The 26,795-nt window shown below is 40.0% G+C and overlaps 1 protein-coding gene across 9 annotated transcripts in view; it reads left to right on the forward strand.

Annotated features, from left to right (window-relative positions):
* The window catches only part of Pkib (cAMP-dependent protein kinase inhibitor beta), a 97,044-nt gene that overhangs the window by 60,276 nt on the left and 9,973 nt on the right, over positions 1-26,795 (forward strand). For 7 of the 9 annotated variants that reach the window (XM_006256513.5, XM_063278957.1, XM_006256512.5 and 4 more), the window contains 2 exons: positions 7,857-7,961; positions 26,412-26,588. In XM_006256513.5, coding sequence (XP_006256575.1) covers positions 7,877-7,961; positions 26,412-26,588 — 262 coding nt within the window. In that variant the 5' untranslated portion in view covers positions 7,857-7,876. The remainder of the gene's footprint in view (positions 1-7,856; positions 7,962-26,411; positions 26,589-26,795) is intronic. The other 2 variants (NM_012627.3, NM_001271158.1) reach the window with 1 other exon arrangement.

Below are 26,795 nucleotides of genomic sequence, written 5' to 3' on the forward strand. Positions count from 1 at the left end.
TTTGAATTAGATGAGTGGCTTAAGCAGTGTTTTGAGGGGAAAATATTATGGAGACAGGGCTGCAGAGATGGCTTAGTGGTTAAGAGTGCTTTCTGTTCTTGCAAAAGACCTGAATTTAATTCAGATGTGTCTCTTCTGCCCACACTGTGCAGTTTGCAACTACCTATAATTTTAACTCCAGGGTTCTAACTTCCTTTTTTTGGCTTCCATGACCACTGGTGTATGACACACACACACACACACACACACACACACACACACACACTCTCTCTCTCTCTCTCTCTCTCTCTCTCTCTCTCTCTCTCTCTCTCACACACACAGTACATACAGATACAAATACAGACAGAGATAAAATAAAGTAAAAACAATAAAGTAGAAATAGAAATACTATGGAGAATATCTGGGTCATAAAGAACAGTTTTGGTTGAGATTCATGTACGTGGCAAATGGCTGTAGTAGGTAACGTTTAGGTGGCTTATAATTTTAAATTAAGATACTTCTGTTTTATTCAAATCTTACCAAAATTTATAAAGGCCAGTGGAGGCTGGATAGAACCTAACGAATTCACTAAAAACCCATGTTCTAGAGTCACATATAAGAAATTTATATCCTAACATAGGGCAAGGTTCTCGATATCTGGAAAACTCAATTTTAGTCATCTCATGATTATGAGTTTTCTCAATTTCTCTCTCTCTCTCTCTCTCTCTCTCTCACACACACACACACACACACACACACACACACATGCGTGTGTGCAAGCGCATGCTGATACTTGTGGTAATGATTACATTAAATAATACAATAAAGTAATATACAGTTTATAAATGTATAGAAAGCAACTGCCTTGTTAAAGGCTCAGCCGAGAAGAGCTGCTAAATCTGTTTGGCTGATAACAATTTAATTATTAACTGAGATTTCTTAACCCATTAAACCTCCGTTAGTGTTTTGTGTAGACACAGTTAGCTGAAAATGACACACACTCACCTATTTTTCTATCATTGGTTACGTGGAAACAAAGAGTCATGTTCTTGAGAGCCAAGATTATTTCTGACAACAGGGTGGCTTAGAGGAGGAAAAAGCAAACAATGTCATCAGAGTTCGGTTTTCAAAGGGAGGAGAAGCCCTTGGTCCTGCCAAGGCCTGACTCCCCCCCCCCCCCCCCCTAGTGTAGGGGAAGTCAGGACTGGGAAGGGAGAAGGGGTGGATGGTTGTTGGGTGGGAGAAAGGGGATAACATTTGAAATGTAAATAAAAAATATCCAATAAAAAAGAAAAGGATTAGGTTTTATGTTTCTGGGAAAGGAAATGAATCATTTACTAGCTGGTGGGAGAACTCGTGCTATGAGGAGGAGAACTTAGTTATGGTTAACTTATCTGAGGTCTCCAGATTTCCAGCCCTCTTGGTTGAGCAGCAAAGACATAGCAATGGAAATTTCAATGGGGTTAGCAAATCCAAGAGAAAAAATTACAACTTAGTTCCCAGGGAAAATCTGAGCACGATAGAGATGTTCCATAGGTGCTGTGGCCCTCAGAAGGCAGAGAAGTCATGGGGGACAGAAACGCCTAGGCAGATGAGTTTAAAGGTCACCTTGGATTTTTCAGGCTCTCAGGGGAGTATGGTTAAGACACCAAAGTGATTCAATAAGTTTCAAGCACCAAAGAGTCGTTGAAATAAACATTAGGCTCCAAGTATCCCAGGCTGGAGCAGAGGATGTAGCCGCAATTATTTCAACTCAGTGTTAGAATGAGACAGTTAAACAACAACTGGAGATTGCAGTGTGCAGACTAGAGTAAGTCGTACCCCACTGACGGCTGTTGTGGACCCAGGACATATACGAACCCAATGCCTTTTCCTCTTCTATCCTTCAGGTTCTTTTTCAAGGGAGCAAAGGGGTGTTGGTATTCTGGGGTGTCTTAACGTATTCACACTGCTGGTAAAAAACAGTCAAATGTCATCTGACACTAAAGACATAACTTTGAGGGCAATTCATTAGTCACACATAGTGAGAGCATGGGGATAGGGATGGGCATGGAAAGAACCCCGTATAGGGTCACACAGTAACCACACCTGGAAATCTAGAGGATAACTATGGGATGAAGTTTTTATATATAAAGATACCCAGGTGCCACTATAGACAAAAGGCTGTAATTTGTTTGCTTGATCAATTATGCAGACAGGGAGAGAATAGAAACCTGCTATGGCAGGGTTTTCAAAAGCTGCGGTATTTTGTCCTTTTGATAAGGACATGTGTCTGGCTCAGAAATTTAATCTACAGCAAGAATACTGAGAGAACTATGGCTGAGTCATTTGCAAGGTATTGTATCAAATGTTCAGCCTTGAATTCATGCCTGAATTCTTCCTGAATTCATGCCTGACATTGGGGGGTTTGTCAATTTGTTTTGTTTAAATTAGTTAGTTAATTAGTTAGTTGGTTAGTTAGTCAATTTTGTTGTTTGCTTGGTTGGTTGGTTGTTTTCATTTGTTTCATTTTGTCTTGAGATAAGACCTCACTATGTTACCTTGCATGCCCTATAACTTGGTTTATGGAGCAGGCAAGATTCAAGCTTGTGTCGATCCTTCTTCATCTGCCTCCTGAGTTAGGAGATTATAGACAACCATTTCTAAGTAGATGTTAAGCAAGACCTTTAGGAATAAGTGAAAGCATTGTCACTTGGATGAGAAGCACCTACTTGACAAAGAAAAGACAAAATATTTTGAGCTGGCAATTGAAAACATGAACTTTACTCCACTTCCTCTTGTCCAGCTAATAATGGTGATTTAAGGGACCTGTGTGACATTGATGTAGACCTCATCATCTTTAGACACATGATTATACCTGTGATGAAAAGGGCCTGTGCCAGGGATTTTGGGGTCATTTTTCAATTTGTTTTTAAAATAGGAATTCTTTGGAAAGATCATGGCTGCATATACTGGCTCCATCCTAGGTCTGATCACCTCTGGGTCTTTATGAAAGGTTGAATTCCCACTAAATGTCTTTGTCACAAGATTATTTCTCAGGTTGCTATTACTCTCTTGCACTCCTTGTCAGATAAGGAGTATCCTGATAGGTCTTAAATTGTGGTGTAACCCTACTAAGAGAAATGCATTATCCTGGTTCATGCTTTAACCCTGAATCTGTAATGCAAGAAATTCCTTTACCTAAAAGAGAAACTCTTGCCTAATGGTTGACAAGTATTCAGATGTGATCAGATGGGGCCAATGACCAGGGAATCCAATGCTAAGGCAAATGCTGGCAGTGTGCCCAGTGAACTTCCCCTTGGCTTTATCCTTTGTTAGAAATGTTTTTGGTAAAAGAAAAAAGGAAATAACTCTCCATGAAGACTCATTATGTGTAGTAGAAATGTTACTACTGTATTTACTTAGTTCATCCAAAGAAATTTGTCATATTGCAAAGAACATTGGGAAATGGAAGAATGTTCATAGACAAACCATGAACAACATGGTGTCTGACAAATGATAGAGCAAGAAGACCACTACTCCTGGGGAAAGAATTTGTTAAAATGTGTAGCTGTTACTTCATTGTGTTTCAGGAGATATGACAAGGTAATAATGTACTGCTTCAATGACCCAGAGCATATGGGTACTGGATGCTTGAGTACAGACTCAAGGTCTATGAGAACTTATTCTAATTTCACTGTCTGCCACTCTACTGGAATATACTATGATGTCAGAAAAAGCATGCTTTTTTTCCCCCATCAGAATCCCAAGGGCAATTTACAACCATCGTAGGCAACCCAGAGACAAAGGGTATGAGAGGAAGTGGTCAAAGTCTCTGTTGCTCATCCCTTGCAATTTGGACAGACTATCCAGTTTTGGACTGGAAGGATTCCTTTTCAACATGGACCAATGTTTTAGTAATATTAATGTTCCTAAATGAGTATGTTGCCTTCAGAACCTGAAGAAGAATGATATATATTGTCTTATTTTCTATTGCTGTGATGAAGTACCATGGCCAATGTCACTTATAAAAGAAAGCATTTAACTGTTCTGTGGTACCAGCAGTTTAAGGCCATGAGAGTAAGGCAAAGACATGGCATCAGGAAATGCTGAGGGGTCAAATCTTGATTTCAAAGCAAGAAGCAGAGAGTGCATACTGAAAATGCTACAAGTGTTTTGAGTCTCAAACACAGGCAAATCTCCCCAACAAAGGCGTCCCTCTTAGTTCTTCTCAAACAGGGTATGCAAACAGGAACCAGGTATGTAAACATATGAACCTCTGGGAGCCATTACCATTCAAGCCACCACAGATGTTGAACCTGTATTCAGTTGTGGGCACTGAGAACTCAGTGTCTATTCCTTCACAGTGTCAGGGATGGAATGGCTAACAAGTGACTTTCAAGTATTTGATGTCTGATGTACTGACCCACATGCTTTTGTAAGCTCTTTCTTACTATTTCTAGCATTAATACATAGATTTTAAGCACGTGCATGGAAGAAAGTGTGAAATAGCATTCGTGCTCATGAATCCCCAAAGTAGCCCAGTTAAGATGTGCTGTGACTCTTTGTAGGTAAAAAGCAACTATGACCAAGAGACTGTTGAAATGTGTGGCAAATCCATCATATTAGTCAAATTAATAGTAATAAAATATTTGTAAGTTATTGGTCAGCACTTTTAGTCATCAGGTTGTTAGCTATATGGGGCTTTATGGAAAGGGACTTTATGTTCAGATGCAGAAATCCACTGTAGAATATCATGTCCTTCTCCCCAAGATGTAAAGCAGAACAAAAAAGTCCAAGTGAACTAAAATGGAGAATCAGGATAATCACTCCCTCACCCATCACCTCTTATATAAGAAGTTTTAATCCCTGAGGGTACTATTTTAAATTAAGTGAGCCCTCTTAATTAACATGGGGCTAGGGGTGGGAGAATGCTGGGGCCAGCCCTGAAGGAGGTCTTCTTTCTTGTTGGGTCTTCTTGAGGCAGTGGAGGGGTTAGAGCATTGGTGGAGGGTAAGACTTTGTCTTACCAGTTATTTAGGGTTGCTGTCTAATAATAAGTTTACTTAAATAAGTCTAAGTTACTATGTTACTGTAGCTGATTTACTTTTCTATGTCTAAGTCACTATGCTCTGCTACTGTAACTGACCAGTCTTCTGTGTTCCTCTGAGGCAAGAGACTGCAGTCTCTGGCACTTAGCACTTCTTCCTAAAAATAACAAAGGGTTAAGTAAATAGCCCTTGCACTATCTCAGCAGGAACTTCTGGGCTCTAACTTTCAGCCTGCTAGTTAGAAGTTGCAGGAAGAAAGGGGGACACTTAGAAAAGTGATTATAATGTTTATTACTAAGTTGTAAAAGGTTTTCTTATGAAAGCTAGCTAAGAGGAAAGATCCTAAGAAGAAGGAAAATTGGTTCTTAACGGGGGTGGGGGTGGGGGAGACTCTCTCTCTTTGTCCTCAGTACTTATACATCTTTCAGAATACATGATCACATGTTACAAAGTCTATGGCAAGTTCATACAAGAGTTCAAAGCATAAATTGAAATAGAAGTTTATAACAGAGAATGATTACATGCATATCCATCAGGAGTAATTATCTGGCAAAACATTCATCACCAGTGTCAGCTCTACAGGTTCACTGAAGGTCTAAAACCATACCTAAGTTGTTATTGAAGTTTTGTGTAGATAAACCCAGGTGATACCGTATCCTCTGTCCTTGCACCTGTAACAAATCGCTTGTTCTCCTTTTATGACTCTTAATACAACCTCTTCTAATGTGTTCTGAGTAGGAGAAAGCCTGGTTACTATTAAGAGCAATTAACTGGTGACACCTGGGAGACTGGCAGAGTTCTCACTGCAGTTTTAATTATCAGAGAAAGACTTAATAGCGGTCCCAGTATAAAAGAGGTTAATAATCATGCTATAATTTTAGGAATTCTTATAGGATCATAATAAGACTTAAGAAGTCATCTATTTGTCTATATAGCATCACTATAAGGCAGTATATCTTCATAGATTTTCAGAGATCTGCACCAAAGGGGTGTGCTGTTACTTAATGATTGTTATATGTGTTTAATAATAACAGGAAAAGCCTTTTAATAGCAGGAATCTTTCCTAAAATGAATCCCTTATAGCCTTGCTTAATAAGGGCAAACCAGTCCCAGACTATATGATAATCTGAGGCTGGCCATCTCAGGATGATCACCCCCTAGTTATTAGCTCGTCCTGTTATGGCTCCTGGCAGGAGAATTAGGATTTCTCATTTTGCAGACAAATTTGTGTCTAAGAGCTAATTTGCAGTGGGTTAGAATGTTTATGTCTACCATGTGATATTTTAAGGCAATATGTGTTATATTATAATAGGAATTTGGGTAAGATATTAGTTCTAATAAATAAAGCAATAAGAAGTTGTTCTGCTTTTAACCTTACTTATTCTCCCTAAGATTATGGGAAATGATATGTTCAAGTTTAGTAAGGACTTCAGATTTACCTACTAGTGCGCCATTTATTTATTTATTTATTATTTATCTTTTTTTCCAGGTGGGGTTTTTATATGTAGCCCTGCCTGTCTCAGAACTTGCTTTGTAGACCAGGCTGCCTCAAATTTAGAGATCTGCCTGCCTCCGCCTCCTGAGTGCTGGGATTAAAGATATGGCCCAGTGCCACCTGGCTAAAAAGATTTATTTCCTTTATTTTATGTTCATTGGTGTTTTACCTAAATATATTTCTCATTTGATGATATCAGATCCCCTGGAACTGGAGTTACAGACAGTTGTGAGCTGCCATATAGGTATTGGGAATTGAATCCAGGTCCTATAAAAGAGCAGTCTGCTGAGATATTTTTTCAGGCCCCCTTAAAAGTATTTAAAGCCATGGTAATTTGCCAGTTGGTTCATTTCAGCAGACATTGTAAATTATTAACCTATATTGGAGAGACACAAAAGTAGATCAGAGCCCTTTTACCTTTGACCTACAAATTCTTTCAGTTCAATTTTGGATTTCCATCTAGGTTAACTCACACACAGGTTTGTTTCAGGTAGTTTTGCTGTTTTCCTCTCTCTGTATTTGCATTTTCAGTCGTTATCTTTTTCTTTTTTCTTTTTTCTTTTTTTTGTGTGTGTGGTGATTGTGAGGACAGGATATATTTGGGAGGGGTCCCCTTCACCTTTATCATATTTATACGTTTCTTTCTAAAATCAGTATCTTCAAGTTTACAAGTCTGCCTCATGGTAATAGTTGACTTGCATGTTTAAAGATATTGAGTTTGGATTGATGTCTACAACAGGTGCCACAAGGTTGCCAACGTGTGACCTACAGGATGCCGTGGATATTATCCTCCAACCCCATGGATTAGGGTTTCTGTATCAACAGAAGCACAGTCAAAAATATGGTGCAGGGAAAGGATGCTTGATCTGCAAGTCAAACTTGATTAAGACCACCCTGCAGAACAGCTCCACATTCTCTATTATATGGGTAAACACTCCTGTTTTCCCTTTTACCAACTTTTATGGAAAAATAACTCTCTAGGAATATTTTGGATTTCTATACAGATATAAATTCATACTTCAATTTCTGTGTCTACATAACTGTCTGTTGCACAGACTTCTGGTACAGTTACGGGAAAAGGTCCAGAAACTTGTTGACCTACATTCTAAGTGTCTACCTCTTCCTCCTGGGAATCCTAATTCATCACCCTGGGGTAGACGTCCACGTCCAGCAAAGTTATCTCTCTATGACTTGCATGTGGTCTTGGGTTTGGGATTGCAAAATTAGATTTTTGGTGTGCTTTTAGGCAACAGTGCTGAGCCCAGGGCATGTTGGCAATGGGTTTTGCATCCCAAGACTGGTTGAGTGCCAAATGCTCCTTCCTCTCCCTATCCCCTTTTTGTTTTCATCAGCACCTGGGCCACAGGACACCATGGATGTGCACCCTGATGCCCCTGGGGGTCAAAAGAAAACAGTGGAGAACGGCATGGGAGGCGGCAGCCCAGGAGCCCAGCAAGGTCACTACCCTGCATGAACAACAACTGGAATGCCTTAATTCTCTGCAGGACAGTGCTTTCTTTCCTTTCCACAGACCTTACAAAGAGTGCTGTCCCTTGGTCTGTCCCTTGTATGTACAACTACAATATCTGTATTGTTACCTCAATGAACCCAGGACAGTCACCAGGATAGATACAGCCAGCTCTTTCCTCAACCTTAGTAAGCAGGGCTGAAGTTCTGCTTGGTCAAGGAAATACCCTTAGAAGAAGAAGCCTCAGAGGAACACCTGTGAGAGAAACTCAACCTGTTATCATGTGACATCAGGGTGTGATTAACAATATTCATCTTAGAAACAAGGGCTTCATAGTGTGGAAAAAGACAGTACTGGACTGGTTGACCGAGACAACATACAGTCCACCCCTCAGAGTCTCCAGGAATGAGATGTTCTGTTTCAGCTTTTGCCATATCTCAGGACCAATTAACCAAAAGAAGTAAATTTATTCTGACAAGATATTCTTTAGCTGTGACTGTTTGGAAGGCTATGTAGTTCCTGACACCAGTAACTTACTTTCCTTCCTAACCATCCTCTTGTTGAGGCAAAGAATCCCTCTCTGGAGACCTGGCACTGGCTGAACATATCTAACACTGGACAGATGAGATCCACAAAAGATTGGGGTCACACATGCTCATAGCACAAGGCCAAGAACACTACAGTCCACCCAAAGACTTGGAGAAGGTTGAGTGAATGACCAGGATCTGTGAACAGCAATGAGAATATGCTGTCCATGTGTTACCAAAGAGGATAGGATTTGCCTTGTGCTAACTAGGAGCTAAAGTCTGTGGCCTCGGGATAAGGAGGAGGAGTGGCTGCTCCCTGCATTAATGATTTGACTAGGGTTTTACTGTGGCAGCCGAGTAGAGAGAAAATGTGGCATTAAGTAAATTGAAGCCCTTGCCATTTTATCAAGAGGTTGGGGCAGCATACCTTAATTTTAATGCTATGAGCCACATGAAGGAATGAATCCTGTAGATGGTCAAATTATCCTAAAATGTGCAGAAAGGATAAATTTTAATGTGAAAATGAATGATATTTTGGGTTAAAGACTCTCAAGACTATGAAGACCTGAGATTTAAAATAAGTACTGTCAAAGAACGATGCATTTACGTATTTGAACATCTGTATATGTGAAGATGTGTGACCAAATGAAAAGGAAACTTTGCTATTACATGGATTGGAAGAATTGAAATTTAAAGCCAGAACTAACTTTTCTAGAAGTATCGGATGACTTCATGACCAAATAAGCAAACCCCAAAATACAACAACCATGAAAACCCAGTACATTTTAATGTTAGGATCAAATATTTCTTAAACTCTCTTTTAAGTGATAGCTATCTTGGAAAATAAGTATGATAATTTTTTTCATAAGCTCAGAAGAATGAAAAATTACAAGGATCAAGGTGAGTGCTAAATGAGGCCCTTTCCCTTCTCTTTCTCTGTATCTCTCTGTCTCTGTCTCTCTGTTTCTCTCTCCTCAACTCTTGATAAATTGTTTATTCTAGTCTCATTTCCAAGTCCAAGGTCCGGGATGAAAGACTATTGCTCCAAACCAAGTCTGAGTTCAGTGCCAGAGGAAAAGTGAGGTCGTAAGTCAAGCACAGGCAGAGAATCCAGTTCTCCCTCACTCAATTTTTAGTGAGAAGGCTAATATGTTTGACTCGGGCCACTATGTTAGACATCAGCCTCATTTGAAGGCATTCTCCTAACCATATCCAGGCTAATACCCAGGAGGGCCTCTACCCTATTAGAGGAGAAGGTGATGGGTGATTGGGGAGGGATTTAGAGGTGATTAGGAGGGGGAGCAGCAATCTGGAAGTAAAGTGAATTAATTAATTAAGTTTTAAAAAGACAAGTTGAATGAACTGCAGTGTACACACCTCCATCCCATTGAACAATTCAAAGCTTGTGGTAATTCTTGTAATCACACTCATATAGCTCAAGTACATAAAATAAGGCCACTTATTTTGGCATTGTAATCTAAAGACATAATATATCTATTTATGAGCAGATCATTTATATCCATAAAATCATGGTATGTTTTTCGCAAAATTCTTTACTATATGTTATATCCCCTGAAATAGCTCAGTTTTCCATTATAGCATAAACTTTAAAAATTCATGGAGACTGCTGATCTTTGTACATTAAAAATATTTCAGGGCACGGTGGTATGAGACATTAGTTCCAGCACTTGGCAGGCAGATCTCTGTGACTTCGAGGCTAGCCTGGTCTATAAAGCAAGTCCAGGAGAGCTAGGACTTGTTACACAGAGAAACCCTGTCTTGAACACCCTCCCTCAAAGTCTATTTTTCCCTCATTCTAACAGGAATGACTCTTCTAATGACAAATAAGCAAGCACCTCACATAATCTCACATCATTCCACATTGGCCAGTAAGGAATTTGAGTATTGCAATGATTGGTTTCACATCAGCTTGACTCGGCTACAGACTAGGCCCTATCCTGGCATATCAAGTCTCTGCAGGGCTATCCTAGTGTCCTTTCCCACTGAGGCCAAACAAGGTAGCCCAGTTAAGAAAGCATTATTCCACAGACAGGCAACATCTTTAGGGATAGCCCCTGCTCCAGCTGTTGGAGGAACCACATGATTGTCAAGCTGCATATGTGCTATTTATGTTCACAGAGCCTAGGTCCAGTCTATGTATGCTCTTCGGTTGGTGGTTCAGTCTCTGAGAGCACCTAAAAGTCCAGGTTAGTAGGACTCTATTAGTGTTCCTGTTGAGGTCCTATTCCTTTCAGGGCCCACAATTCTTCCCTCAAGTCTTGCACAGGGCTCTCTGAGCTCCGTCCAGTGTTTGGTTGTGGCTCTCTGCATCTGTTTTAATCAGCTGCTGGGTGGAGCCTCTCAGAGGACAGCCATGCTAGACTCCTGTCTGCAAGCATAACAGATGATGCTTGCTCATGGGGTGTGTCTCAAGTTGGGCTAGTCATTGGTTGGTCATTCCCTCAGTCTATACTCTATCCCCTTCCTTGCATGTCTTGTAGACAGAATACATTTTGAGTGGAAGGTCGGTGTCTCTACTTCTCCACTGAGGTTCCTGCCTAGCTACAGGAGGTGGCCTTTTCAGGTTCCATGGCCTCACTGGTGTTTTTTTTTTAAACTATTGCTGTGTAGTTGCTGTGTAGTACAGCTTGAGGTCAGGGATGGTGCTACCTCCCTCCAGAAGTTCTTTTATTGTTCAGAATTGTTTTAGCTATCCTGTTTTTTGTTTGTTTGTTTGTTTGTTTGTTTGTTTCGTTTGGCTTGGTTTTGGTTTTTCTCTTCCCTATGAGGTTGAGAATTACTCTTTCAAGATCTGAAAAGAATTGTATTGGAATTTTGATGAATACATCAATGGATTGCATTGAATGTGTAGATTGCTTTTGGTAAGATGGCCATTTTCACTATGTTAATCCTATGAACCCATGAGCATGGGAGGGCTTTCCATCGTCTGAGATCTTCTTCAATGTCTTTCTTCAGTGATGTGGAGTTCTTATCATACAGATATTTCACTTGCTTATAGTCACACCAAGGTATTTTAGACTATTGGTGACTATTGTAAAGGATGTTATTCCACAAATTTCTTTCTTTGCCTATTATTCACTTGCATAAAGAAAGGCTATTGATTTTTTAAAGTTAATTTTGTATCCAGCCACTTTGCTGAAAGTGTTTTTCAGCTGTAGGAGTTCTCTGGTAGAATTTTGGGGTTGCTTATGTATACTATCTTATCATCTGCAAAGATTGATGCTCTGACTTCTTCCTTTCCAGTTTGTATCCCCTGATCTCTTTTAGTTGTCTCATTGCTCTAGCTAGGACTTCAAGTAGTATATTGTATAGATAGGGAGAACGTGGGCAGCCCTGTCAAAACACAAAACCTACAGAACAAAGAAAAAATATTTAAAGCAGCAAGGGAAAAAGGCCAGGTAACATTCGTCTTAATGAAAATACTTATACTGCAAAGTGCACTAGATGAAAACTATATTCCTAAACTATACTATCTGTAGCATTTTCATTGAATTTTTTGAGAAAGAGATTTTTCCAGTTTATTAAACATAGATTCTTTTCTCATACAATATAATCTGAATAATACCCCCCTCCCTCTACTATTCCAAATTCCTCCCCATCTCCTTTCCAGTCTAGATTTACTCTGTATTTGTCTCTCATTAAAAAAGAATAGACTCTTTTGGGTCTTTGGCCAAAGACTGGTAGATCTGGGTCTTTAGGTTACCAATCTTCTGAAGAAATTCCAGACTGATTTCCAGAATGGTTGTACCAGTTTGCAATCCCACAAGCTCTGAAGAAGTGTTCCTCTTTCTCCACCTAGTATGTGCTGTCACTTGCTTTTTTGATTTTAGCCATTCTAATTGGTTTAAGGTGGAATCTCAGGGTTGTTTTTATTTGCATTTCCCTGATCATCAAGGACTTTGAACATTGCTTTAAGTGCTTCTTGGTCATTCGAGATTCCTCTGTTGTGAATTCTGTTTAGTTCTACATCACGTTTTTTTTGAATGGGTTGTTTAGATTTTGGAATATTAGCTTTGTGAACTCTTTATTTACTTATTTTTATTTACATTTCAAATGTTATCCCCTTTCCCAGTTTCCCATCCATAAACCCCCTATCCCATCCCCCACCCCCCTTCTTCTATGAGGGTGTTCCCCCACCCAACCACCCACTCCTTTCCACCTACCTACCCTGACATTCCCCTACAGTGATGGCAGGGGAGTCCAGCCTTGGCAGGACCAAGGGCTTCTTCTCCCATTGGTGCCCAACAAGGCCATTCTCTGCTACATATACAGATGGAGCCATGGGTCTGTCTATGTGTACTCTTTAGATGATGGTTTGGTCCCTGGGAGCTCTGGTTGGTTGGTATTATTGTTCTTATGGGGTTGCAAGCTCCTTCAGCTCCTTCAGTCCTTTAACTCCTCCAATGGGGACCCCATTCTCAGTCAATGGTTGACAGCTAGCATTCACCTCTGTTTTTGTCAGGCTCTGGCAGAGCCTCTCAGGAGACAGCTATGTCAGGCTCCTGTCAGGTTGCACTTCTTGGCATCAGCAATATTGTCTGCGTTTGGTGGCTGTATGTATATGGGCTGGATAACCAGGTGGGGCAGGTTCTGAATGGCCATTCCTTCAGTCTCTGCTCCAAATTTTGTCTCCATATCTCCTATTATGAGTATTTTTGTTCCCCCTTCTAAGAAGGACTGAAGCATCCATACTGTAGTTGTCCTTCAAGGGCACCTACATTCACATGAGAAACCTTACTAAAGCACACATTGCATCTCATACAATAATAGTGGGAGACTTAAAAACCCCACTCTGAGCAGTGGACAAATCATGGAAACAGAAACTAAACAGAGACATAGAGAAACTAACAAAACCAAATGGATTTACCAGATATCTATAGAACATTTCATCCTAAAACAAACAAACAAACAAACAAACAAACAAACAAATACCTTCTTTTCAGCACCTCGTGGTACCTTCTTTAAAATTGACTATATAATCAGTCACAAAACAGGCCTCAACAGATACAAGAAGATTGAAATCATCCCATGTATCCTATCAGGCTGGCCTTCAATAACAACAAAAACATCAAAAAGCCCACCTACACATGGAAGCTGAACAATCCTCTGCTCAATGGTAACTTGGTCAAGAAAGAAATAAAGAAATTGAAGACTTTTTAGAATTTAATGACAACGAAGGCACAACTTACCCGAACTTATAGGACACAATGAAAGCAATGCTAAGCTATACTCATAGCTCTGAGTGCCTCCAAAAAGAAACTGGAAAGAGCATACATTAGCAGCTTGACAGCACACCTAAAAGCTCTAGAACAAAAAGAAGCAAATACACCTAAGAGGAGTAGCAGGCTGGAAATAATCAAACTGAGGGCTGAAATCAACCAAGTAGAAACAAAAAGGACTATACAAAGAATCAACAAAACCAGGAGCTGGTTCTTTGAGAAAATCAACAAGATAGATAAACCCTTAGCCAGACTAACCAGAGGGCACACAGAGAGTATCCATATTAACAAAATCAGAAATGAAAAGGGAGACATAAAAACAGAATCTGAGGAAATTGTAAAAATCATCTGATCCCACTACTTACAGAATTTTTGCATGAAGTTTACCTAGTAGTATTTATTGTTTACCTTCTATTTCTAATATGTCATCTGGACTGATAGTTTAAGGTCTTTATATTTGCCTTAATTTTAATATGAAGCTATTCTTGTTCTTGGTCATTGCATTTGTAAATGGTATGTATTATAGTAGGTTTACTTACAAAACTTTTTTTTCTAATAGCCTTCTAATGATTCTCCTTGACTCTGGTCTTTATTTCTACACAATACTTCTCATACTCATCTTTCCTATGTAACTGGCAGATTTTCAGGGTTCCCCAGTGCCCATGAGAAAAGATATACTCATGCATTTTAATGACATTTGTTTCTTTGTAATAAGAATTCCAGTAATGAGATGTCTCAACTCAGTACCAGTCTATGTTAGCTAGACTTTTCCCTCTTTAGTGGGAACTTAAATTTTACACTTGGGTGTCTACTGTGTATATTACAATTTTTAGTCTCATCGTCACTATTTCCTCAGAATCTGGCACTGAGCAAACTGTTCCACAGATTCCCAATAAGACAAGGGTAAAAGGAGACAAGCTGAACTGTTCCGGGAGCTGCAACTAAGGAATTAGTGAGGATGGCTGAGTAATGGTCTTTCTAGGCTGAAGCTAATTCATATCGAGGCTCCTCAGCTTCCTTTCCTTTAAAATAGACTTAGAAATAGCAACCCTACAACACAGGATCACACAAGAAAATTTTCACGGAAGACCTTAAGAACCGTGCATGTTCATCATGATTTCGTCAGTGTCCCTATAAAAGTTTATATGGATCTGTGTAACAGCAACTATAATGAAGCCATCCATTTGAGAGAGGGCAAGGGGGTGGGTGTATCTGGGAGGTTGGAGGTAGGAAAGGGAGGAGAGGGAGGATGGAATTTCGAAAACTAAGAGAAGAGTTATCATTTTAACAAATCGTCATTAACAGACAGTTTGTAAAACAATGACCCTGGAAGAGAGGACAAGAAATCGCAGCAACTCTACCCACACGAGACTACTGTTGTGGTTTCAATATAGGTCTATTACAATGATGTCTCCTCACACACTTAAAAGTCATAGATTTGTACAAGTTTAATTTTTTCGCTTGCTTGTCAAAGCATATTTTGGATATCATTTTTCATGAATTCATTATATTTATATAACAAAAATAATGATATTTTTATTTTGCAAAAGATTTTGTACAGGTCATTTAAATACATTTTCATCTACTCAGTTTGATTATAGGTTAATATACACATAATTTGAGAGAAATATTTTAAAGACTCAATTTTTCGTGTCATTTGCTATTTGTTTGAGTTTTTATTATTGTTGTTTTGTTTTGATTTTAGTATATGACCTAAAGAAGTCCTCTAAATACTTAAAATTTTGCTACTGTGATTTTGATTGTTTTTTGCTTGATCAAACATTAAAATGCTTTCTTCTCTTGTAATGAGATAACAAACCAGAACTCAAGAGGGTGCAATCCTTTTTTTTTTTTTTTCTCTTTTCACTGCAGCCAGGGAGAAATGATGGAACTTATATTCCTTCACAGAGGGAGTAAGATACATTCTGAGAAGTTTTTCATTAAATGGATAAAATGAGATTCATTACTAAGAATTAATATACCAAATAAATATAAATGTAATGTAACATATATAAATACACATATTTATATAAATATATTTATATAATATACACATATAAATATATGTGTGTATTATATATAATACATATATATTTACATTATATATTATATACAATATTAATAAGTTGATTATAGGTATGACATACAAGTTGACATAGATATGACAATTCAATATATTATACATATAAATTATATAAATATTATATATAATATATACATACAAATATACTATTTATTATAGTATATTTTATATATAATATATATGTGAATGTATACATTTAACGTATATTGTGTATGTTTTGAAATACCACATGGAAAACCATTTCAAATGAGGACTTCAATGCACACTTTGAGCATTGATGTGAGTTCTTAAGGACGCCAGTGCCCAGTAGTGACCCACATTAAGTCATACCTGCCTCCCATGTGGTCCTTTCATGTATGTAGTCCACACACAAAAGTTAAAACTCCAATTATCCAAAAAGGAACATCTCCAAAATTGACTCATGATTATTTTTATAATCTCTTGACTTTCAGCAAAACTTTGAAGTTCTCTACTGCCTAAATTCCTATTAATAACAAAATAGGTTGATATAACCCATTTTATCCTCTTGGACTCATGCAGCCAATGTCTTTAGTAACTACACAAATGAAATGTATAGTGAACACCAATGTTGTGTTAAACCATCCTGGGATTAAGTCTCTAAGGACAACCTATGACATGGGTTATACTATTGACTTTTGGTCAGTCAGTTTGTCCAGTTTAATCATTTTTTAAATAATTTTATTTGTCTTGGATATTTTATGTATTTACATTTCAAATGTTATTCCACTTCCCCCCTCTTCCATACCTACTCCCCCTGCCCCTGCATCTATGAGGATGCTCCCATTCCCACCCACCTACGCCAACCTCAATGCCCTGGCAGTACCCTACATTGAGGAAACAAAGCTTCACAGGATCAAGGGCTTTTCCTCCCTCTGTCAATGCCATCCTCTGCCACATATGTGGTTGGAGTCATGGGTTCCTCCATGTGTACTCATCGGTTTAGTTCCTAGGAGCTCTGTTTGGGTTTGGTTGGTTGATATTGTTCTTCCTATGGTGTTGCAAACCCTTCAGCTCCTTTAGTCTTTCTCTAACTCCTTCATTGGGGTCCCCTTGTTCAGTCCAATGGTTAGCTGCAACCAAGGGGTCCCTCATCTGTGTCAGTAGGTTCAATTAATCTTAATGAATCTCTTTTAGAGAAGGCTTGTGTTAGAGCATGGAATACTGAATGCCTGGCTAAGGATAACAGTTAATGCTGTAAGAGTTTTACATTAATTATTACTCTGCAAATGATAACTAATGTTACACACACACACACACACACACACACACACACACACACCCCGTATTTTCCTAGCTTACGGTCTTCATGCAGAGATACTTGAATGTGGTAGTGTAACAAAATCTACTTTGTGGTTGATACCTTTACTTGCAGTCTTGTTTTTTATCTTGTTCTTTAGAAAGGTGAAAGTAAACGTTACTGCTGGCTGACTCACAGTTGACATAGGTATCAGCTTATGATTCACATTTGTTTAGTGAATTTCTTAAGCAGTTTTTCCCCTCCGGGCTTTACACAAATCAGAGAAACACAAAACACTTCTAGTGTGACCGTGATGGTTCTATCAACTTCTCCTTCTCACCTCTCTATTGATGTCATCAACTGTCATTTGACATTAAAGCTATGTCATTAGCAGAGAAGCCAATCCACCTGGGGTAAATGTAAGTCAGTTCTAAGAATTCTAAAAGTGTATTATTTCCCCCACAAGTTCAACATGTGATGTTGGGCATCTTTGTTCCTGTTTTGAGATATGAGGATACTTACTTTGTGTCTAGAAGCAATTAGAAAAGGAAACGGTTGAGTTGGGGCAGATAGCAGGTCAGTCTCTAACACCCATTAGCTTGCTCCCTGTGGAGTCACAACCACTTCTGGTGTTGGAATAAAGCTTGCCCTCTGCTCACCTGGTAGAGCTGAGATGCTCAGAATGTGGTTCTCGTGAGCCACCAGTCAAAATTGGGAATCCCGTCTTGTCTCCATGTCCCTGAACAGTAACTGGTGTGGTGCTCCTTTAGTTTTGATTTTTTCTTTTTCAATTTTCTTTCTTTCTGTCTTCTTTCTCTCATGCAAATGGTCTCTTCTAAGCCTTGCCATGTTTTCTTTTTTCAATTTGAATCTCTTAGAAAGGTGAGAAGAGGACAGTTAAAGTGATAGAAATTGTAAAACAGAAGAATGCCATGCTGTTGTTTATTCCTAGAAAAAAATGGCACTCATCTAAAAAGGAAGTGAACACATTTGTCTGTTTTTTAGATGTTACCCAGCACATACAACATACAGGGACACATAAATATGAAACATGCACGCACACACACACACACACACACACACACACACACACACACTCAAGTGTATTGTGTATAGCTCTAGTTTTAATCTCTCTAGCACTGGGGGAGTAGGGAAAGATCATGTATTAAAAGGAAAGCATGCTTATTTTATAGGAGAACTTTTAGTGCATTGGAAGTTTTCTCCTTGTCAATGACTGCTTTCTTCTGCTAAGGAATAGAGCAGGAGGAAGCATGATAGTGATGAATGTAAGAATGCTATCTGGACTTGGGAAGAGGGTGACAAGTTGGCTTTATGTTGACTTAAGATGGAATTCGACTGTTCCTTTGGGAAGCTGCAATGGATTTGAGGAGGCCTTATAACAGATTGGCCTCTGGAATTATTTATAGAGGGGATCCCCTATTCCTTACACCAACACACATATAGCTAAACATCCTGTACATGTACTGAAGTACTTCCTCATACTCCATTTCATGTCATATTACTACCATAAGTAGTCCTGTTTTGAAAGAGTAATTATTACACTACAGAAAGGGTATTCAAATTTATGTATGACTTCATCTGGAAGATTACTGGAGACTAAAATTGTTTAGATTTGAGTACTAAATGCCTAATTGCTTAAATTTTTTGGTGTTAGAACAACTTTAATATGCATATGAATATTTGTTGATAATTTGTTACTGCAAGCAAGAATCTAAACATTAAAATGTAAAGGAAAATTTCATTTATTTTGTCCTATACTAGAGACATAGATATGCCATAAATGGAGGAATTTCAAAGAGGCATATCTCCAAGTAAGAATGTCATCCCCCCCCCCCCCCCCCCCCCCCCCCCGAGCTGGGGAAAAAACCCAGGGCCTTGTGCTTGCTAGGCAAGCACTCTACCACTGAGCTAAATCCCCAACCCTCAAGAATGTCATTTTATACATATGTAGATACTTCTAAGCTCTCTTTAGCCTGAAATGGAGTTGTCACGTGGGTTAACTCTTTTACTTAATTTTTTTTTAACAATAGGACAGGTGGCTGAAGGAAGCAGACTGTGTCTCATCTCAGTAAACTTTGCTTCCTCTTTGCGGCTTGTGGGATGGTACAGGGCTTGCATGTGATTGCATGGATAAATCCGATCTGTAGATATCCAGTGAAGCAACTCCCCCATGTCTTTCACCATGTTTGGAGGAAGTCTATGTATATAAAGCAGAGAACCACAGAATAAGGATCTCTACCAACAGAGAACTGGAGAAAAACTAGCATAAAGTATAAAGCTATTGAGAGCTGGAGAGAGATAGAGAAAACCTTGCCTTTCTTCTCCTCTCCCTTCCTCTCCCCTCTCCTTTTCTATGGAAAGTGTTCTTGCTGAAGCCTCACACATGCTAAGCCTTTATTCTATCCCCGAGTTAAGTCCTTAGTGTCTAAATGTCAGCTGAGACCAGTATCTTTTCCTTTCCACAGACAGTCTGACTCATACCACCCCTCTAAGAACTAAGTTAGCAGGTAAAAAGTATTTGAAGTGTTATGCACAGAATAAGTAGGGGTTTCACCGTGGGAAGTGAGGTAACAGGGAGGGATCAAGAGATGAGACAAGAAGGACACTATCAGCCTCCTTATATTCTCAGCTCCAAGTAAGGACGTCTGCAGAAAGGCTGATGTGAGAAAGAGGGTGCACTGTCCTAAGATCTGTTTATAGCTATGCTTTCAGCAAAGAAACACATCATGCTCTAGTCTTCTCCTAAGTCTCTTGGGATTTTACTGATTACTCATCTACACAGTTATGTATATACACGCATTCATTATGCATGTATTTATGCATGTATGTATGCATGCATGCATGTATGTATGTATAAATCTAGTACTCTATTTAGCTTGAACATCTTGCTGTCTCCATTTGTGTTTATGTTTTTCCCTCCATATTTTGGAGGCTGCAAAGCGACTGGAGTGCATGTGTGCATGACTGTATTATGATCTTTTGTTAAAAGCTATATTCCTGGGGCTGGGGATTTAGCTCAGTGGTAGAGCGCTTACCTAGGAAGTGCAAGGCCCTGGGTTCGGTCCCCAGCTCCGAAAAAAAAAAAAAAAGAACCAAAAAAAAAAAAAAAGCTATATTCCTAGTAAGATCCAGTATTCCCAGAGCTATACATGTTGGAATACATGGCTTCGGTAGGACCTTCTAATGTTCAAATGGTTCCAGCTCTTGCCAGCAGCACAGCTAAGAAAGCAGGACGTTTCAACTAGAATCCTCAGCTAACTCTGAAAATGAGAAAGAGGAAGCTTTGCCAGTGAGTCAGCCACCCTGGTTAGCAAACATTCGTGTAATTAGCTTTTTAAGCTCACAGAATTTAAAATGCCTAGAAGCTTCTCTCAGGATCACTTCCCTTGGTTCTATTACCTCATCTTCCTATCTGTGCTTTTTAAAACAAAATTTCACAAAGCATTAAGAGAGAGCAGTTGCCTTTCTATGTATACCATTCTTTAAAAAATATAAAAAGCACTGCTGCCTAGAAAAACATAATTAAATGGCTATTTAGGGAAGGGAGGAACATTCACTTTGTGATTTGCTCTTTATATGCTCAAAATAGCATTGTTAGGACCTTTCTGTGCTAGAATTGTCTGCTGACTCATAGTTTGTCTAGCCTCAATCTTTCTAACTATAAAAGTAATATATGTTGTTCGGTTTTTACACATTAAAAACTATCTAAGGAACTGAAAACTGGTTGGTATGGTTTTTGTTCTGTCTGCAGTTCCCAAGGTCTTGTTTTCCCCTTTGGACAAAATCAAGATGATTTTATATTTGTTATTTTCTCCTTTTTGTTCCTACAATACAAATATTACTTTCACATTTCAAAAACGTTTTATGGACATGCTCTGTCTGTAGCGCTGACACTTTCTCCTTAACCTAGCAGTATAAAATTAATAGCATCGTGTACACAATTTATTCACATTTTTATAACGGATTTTTCAATTATGTCCAAGGCCACAGGGAGCCTATTGCCAGGAATGCCAAGAACCCTAAACTAAAGCCAGAACCAAGGGCCCTGCTTCCTCTCTGTACACCACCACATGTTGGATCAGAAAGATAGAGAGCTTTTCATTATAAAATGCCCCATCTTCCCACAATTCTGAGGGCTGAGACGATGATCTCTCTGGTCTGTCAGTCATGGGTATCTTGATCAGCTTGTGTCCCAGGACCTGAGAGGAACTGGATGAAGATGTAAACTGAGAAACAGCAGAACAAAGCCCCAGAGGAAGGCAGCTGGTTTTCTGGTTCTCCATGACCTGCCAGTGCTGAGCTCTCATTCAGTATGATCCTCCTTACTGAATGTAGCTGGCACACTTTGAAATAGTTTTGAAACGTTCTTGTTTAGGAAATTGCATCAGGGTGTAATCATTGTATAGGTAAAAGGAGCAACTTCCCACATAGCAAAAACATTAACTCGGGGCCTGCTGTACTAATTATTTAATCTCAAATTGGAGGCTTCTACCGGACCTTTGATCATTCAGTTTCCGTACGAATGACACACAACCTTTGAATTTATAAGCCTTTATAGCACTAGACTTGGGTGGATATCTGCCCTCTAAGCTATTAGAATTTACTCTCCATCAGGAGTATTGCTATGTTCCATCGGGCAGCTCTTATGGTCAATTGGTGAGCCCTCATGGTCACGTGATTCCTACCCCATGTTGTCTTCTCTCTCCATCTTCCCTCTCCCTCCACCCCCACTCGGAGGTCTCCTGCTTAGGAACAGAAAACCCTGCCTACCTTTCTTCTTCCCAGCTATAGGCTGAAGGCATCTTTCTTCACCAATCAGGGATAACTGGGAGGCAAATTTACATAGCAACGTTAGGGTCCACAGGGGGATTCTCTTGTTACTGGGGCAACCAGGCCTTGGAGGCTTATCTTTAGCTTGCAGTACACAGCAAAACCAAACCATAGCAAAGGCCTAGAACTCTACTTCCACACTGATGGCTATATCCATCTTTTAGAAAGTCTCTTTTAATTTTCAAGTTGAGATTTGTGAAAAATTTCAAAATATAAACGTAATTAGAAGTTCTCTTTTGATAGATAAAAAAAACGTTTCAACTTTTCTAACCTTGTAAGAAATGTATCATTTTATATAACATGTAATATTTAAATATTTACAATATTATATCTCAATGTTATTTTATCTGTTGTTATCTTCAGCTTTAAGGCTATGGACAAGCAAACATGAAATCAGGGTCTGGGCCACCAAGCCAATCGTAGTGTTTCTAGTTACATGGAGAGGTGATTTTTGCAGAGAAGCATTTGAACATGGCCATCATGTCGGAGGCAATGTTAACTGATGGGGGATAGAGTTGGGGCCTGAGAACCGACTCTGTTTTCAAGATGTTATCATCCACTTCTTCACAAGCTATAGATAAGAAACCTAAACTGAAATCAATTCCTCATGGGTTGGGGTTCTTACAAACTACCAAATAATTAAGATAATGCCTGTGTTTGTCTCACACTATCTCTTTTTACACACACACACACACACACACACACACCACACACATCACACACACACACACCACACACACACCACACACATCACACACACACCACACACACACACACCACACACACACACCACACACACATCACACACACACCCCACACACACACCACACACACACCACACACACATCACACACACACACACACCACACACACACATCACACACACCACAGACCACACACATCACACACACACACCACACACACACATCACACACACACACACACACCACACATCACACACACATACACACCACACACACACACCACACACACATCACACACACACCCCCCACACACACCACACACACCACATACCACACACATCACACACACACACACCACACACACACCACACACATCACACACACACCACACACACACACCACACACACACACCACACACACATCACACACACACCCCACACACACACCACACACACATCACACACACACACACACCACACACACACATCACACACACCACAGACCACACACATCACACACGCACACCACACACACACACATCACACACACACACACACCACACATCACACACACATACACACCACACACACACACCACACACACATCACACACACACCCCACACACACACCACACACACATCACACACACACACACCACACACACACATCACACACACCACAGACCACACACATCACACACACACACACCACACACACACACATCACACACACATCACACACCACACACACACATCACACACACACACATCACACACACACACCACACACACACACATCACACACACATCACACACCACACACACACATCACACACACACACATCACACACACACCACACACACACATCACACACACACATCACACACACACATCACATACACACATCACACACACACATCACATACACACCACACACCACACACACACATCACACACACACACACCACACACACATCACACACACATCACACACACACACACCACACACACACATCACACACACCACAGACCACACACATCACACACACACACACCACACACACACACATCACACACACATCACACACCACACACACACATCACACACACACACATCACACACACACACCACACACACACACATCACACACACATCACACACCACACACACACATCACACACACACACATCACACACACACCACACACACACATCACACACACACATCACACACACACATCACATACACACATCACACACACACATCACATACACACCACACACCACACACACACATCACACACACACACACCACACACACATCACACACACACACCACACACCACACACATCACACACACACCACACACACACACATCACACACACACAGACCACACATACCACACACACACAGACACACACAGACACACACACACACACACACACACACACAAACGGTGCAAAACGGAGGGAGAATTTTAAACAGGGAAAATTCTCTGTTCAAAGTTAACAAAGAACAGAATCTAAAGGAAACATACGGGCAGCTAGCTGCATATATAACCAGGATTCTTCTTAATGATCCGTGTCATTTTTATTTCAGGGCTAACTGGACTGTGCTTCAGTTAGATTAGTGGTTATGTAACTATAAGTCAGTCATAGAATATCTCAGTCCCAATGACTATACTCATAAAATCTAGATCATACCCTATTACCTTATAGAGCTATAGCAAAGTTTAATGAGCTGATAGAAACAAAATATCTCTAGATATTATTGAAGAAATGCTGGTATCACTGTTAGGAAGTTCAAGAGAATGCTAGCAAGAAAGTGCTTCTCTTGAGAACAACGGATACACAGAAGGAAGGTCAGATAAACTATAGGGCGAGATGAACAATGATACATATAGTGACTTGTCAGTTGTTCTCACAGGAACAGAGAAATGTTTACCCATTATCTGTTGAGATAATCTTGTGAATCAGACAGGGTTATTTGATTTGTAGAAGTGAAACTATGACTTATAAAGTTAAATGAACTGCCCCAGTGTCACCTTGCAGCTCTGTAATCAAGTGGACTCTTTTGAACTAATAGTCCAGAGTTCGTTGCACTTCTCCAAGCCATCAATGCCAGACACTTGACAGTATCAAATAGCTGAAAGTCTAATTCCAGATTGTGTCTGTAAACCTTATATGATGCTCACAAAAGGAGACTAGCTAGCACAGTAAGAGAAGGCCTCTTTTAGGGCACTTTAGACTACGACAACACTCCTGAGAACACACAGGGCACCACACGAATTCTTACACGTGATGAACAAGAGCTGTGTTCCTAATTCCTGATGCATCATATGTTCACACTCTCATATTGTTGTTAGCATTTTCTTAATGGAAATCGATTGTGAAAAGCTGTCCTCCCAACTACTGAGAGAAGACTGGCTTGATTTCTTCAGGTCACAGTTTGCTACATCATAAACACCAAAGAGGATTAAAACCATCCTTTGCTAGGCACCGGGAACATTTTGTGTTCTGAGGCAATTTGTCAGAAAGGATAACCCTGCGCTTTCCCTCTGAGTACAAAAACCTGCAAGGGGGTCTGTTACCACCAAAGGCCAGGAGAACTTCCCTGGTCTGGGATTGAACCCAGGGACATGTCTAAGGGCTGTGCAGAGCTGGCTCCAGCCCTTGCCTGAGCATCCATGGGGGAGCTAGCCCTGGAGGCATGGGAGTGGGAGGGATGTCTCTGCAGCTCGGAGCTACACTAGGGAGAGTGGGCCTTGTTCCTCACCTGAGCTGCACAGGAGGGTGCATGGGGTGCCAGTGAGCTGGCCACAAGGGTGTGAGTAGGGGAGAGCTAGACCATTTTTTTTTGCCTTACAGCAATGTGAGCTAGAGAGAGATTCTCTCTCTCTCTCTCTCTCTCTCTCTCTCTATATATATATATATATATATATATATATATATATGCATTCTCAAGGCCTTTCTAAGATTTCACACGTGATACCTACTCAGCAAATTCAACAAATACCTTCATAGCTTCTGAGTTGCAGCTCAAAATCAATTCTTAGGAAAACTTAAGAAAAAAAATCCTATTTGAAAGACAGTCAGCTTAGTTTTTCAGAACATGTACTAATTGCTACCTCATATACAACGAATGGTTTCTTAGGAATTGTCAGAGAAGGATCATTACCAGGAGGGTTACTAGGAGTCATTGCTAGGTGGTATGTCCACTATGTCCACTATGTCAAGCAAAACTGCCTAGCATAAACTTGAGCCTACTGAAACCTATCTGAATCAGTACAAATGACGTCACAGCTGTGGAGGGAAAAAACCTCAGATATAAAACAGAATTTCTAAAGAGTAAGAAACGTGCTTTGTTTATTCCCCACAATTACAGTGATTTGGTTTCAGCCCAAATAAGTACCACAAACAAATTCTACGGGAGTGGCCACTCCAGTCTGTCTTCATTGGTTGTCAAGTCCTGGGTCGGCTGATTCTTCCGTAAAAAAGCAGAACAAAAGTCCAGGCTTTCTACACCCTCAAGCGTTCGAGTGGTGCCTTGGGATCCGGATTTATTTATAGCAATCTGGTTCACAGAAGTACTTCCTGCCCTATTCAGCAAATGCTCACGTGGGCATCCTGGAGCCAAGGCGCAGATACCCTGACTGTGCCACCTAAGATGAGCTTTTCTAGCCTGTAGCGATTTTGATATAGCCATTGGTCTCTAAGGTGTCCCTCTATACCTCTGAACAGGCTCCTTTTTTAATGTACACATTCTATCTGTAGACTCTGTGATGAGGACAGATTCATCGGAGATGACTGATGTGGAATCTGTAATCAGCAGCTTCGCGTCTTCAGCAAGGGCGGGCCGCCGCAATGCCTTACCCGACATCCAGAGTTCACTGGCTACAGGTGGATCCCCTGATCTTGCACTGAAGCTGGAGGCATTGGCTGTGAAGGAAGGTAAAACTCCCAATCCTTGGAACTAAAACTCTGGTCATGCCTCTCTTTTTAATCATTTTTTGTAGAGCAGCCTTTTAACTAGTTATAAGTGACCTCTTTTCTTCTTGACTAAGGTTTTAAGGCTAAGTGGATTTCTGTGCCTTTCATTGTTATGGCCTAAGGGTGAACATAGAAACTGGAGTTCTGACTATTGGATGTGCATGATCG

Source organism: Rattus norvegicus, chromosome 20 (assembly GCF_036323735.1).
Source record: "Rattus norvegicus strain BN/NHsdMcwi chromosome 20, GRCr8, whole genome shotgun sequence".
Taxonomy (NCBI): domain Eukaryota; kingdom Metazoa; phylum Chordata; class Mammalia; order Rodentia; family Muridae; genus Rattus; species Rattus norvegicus.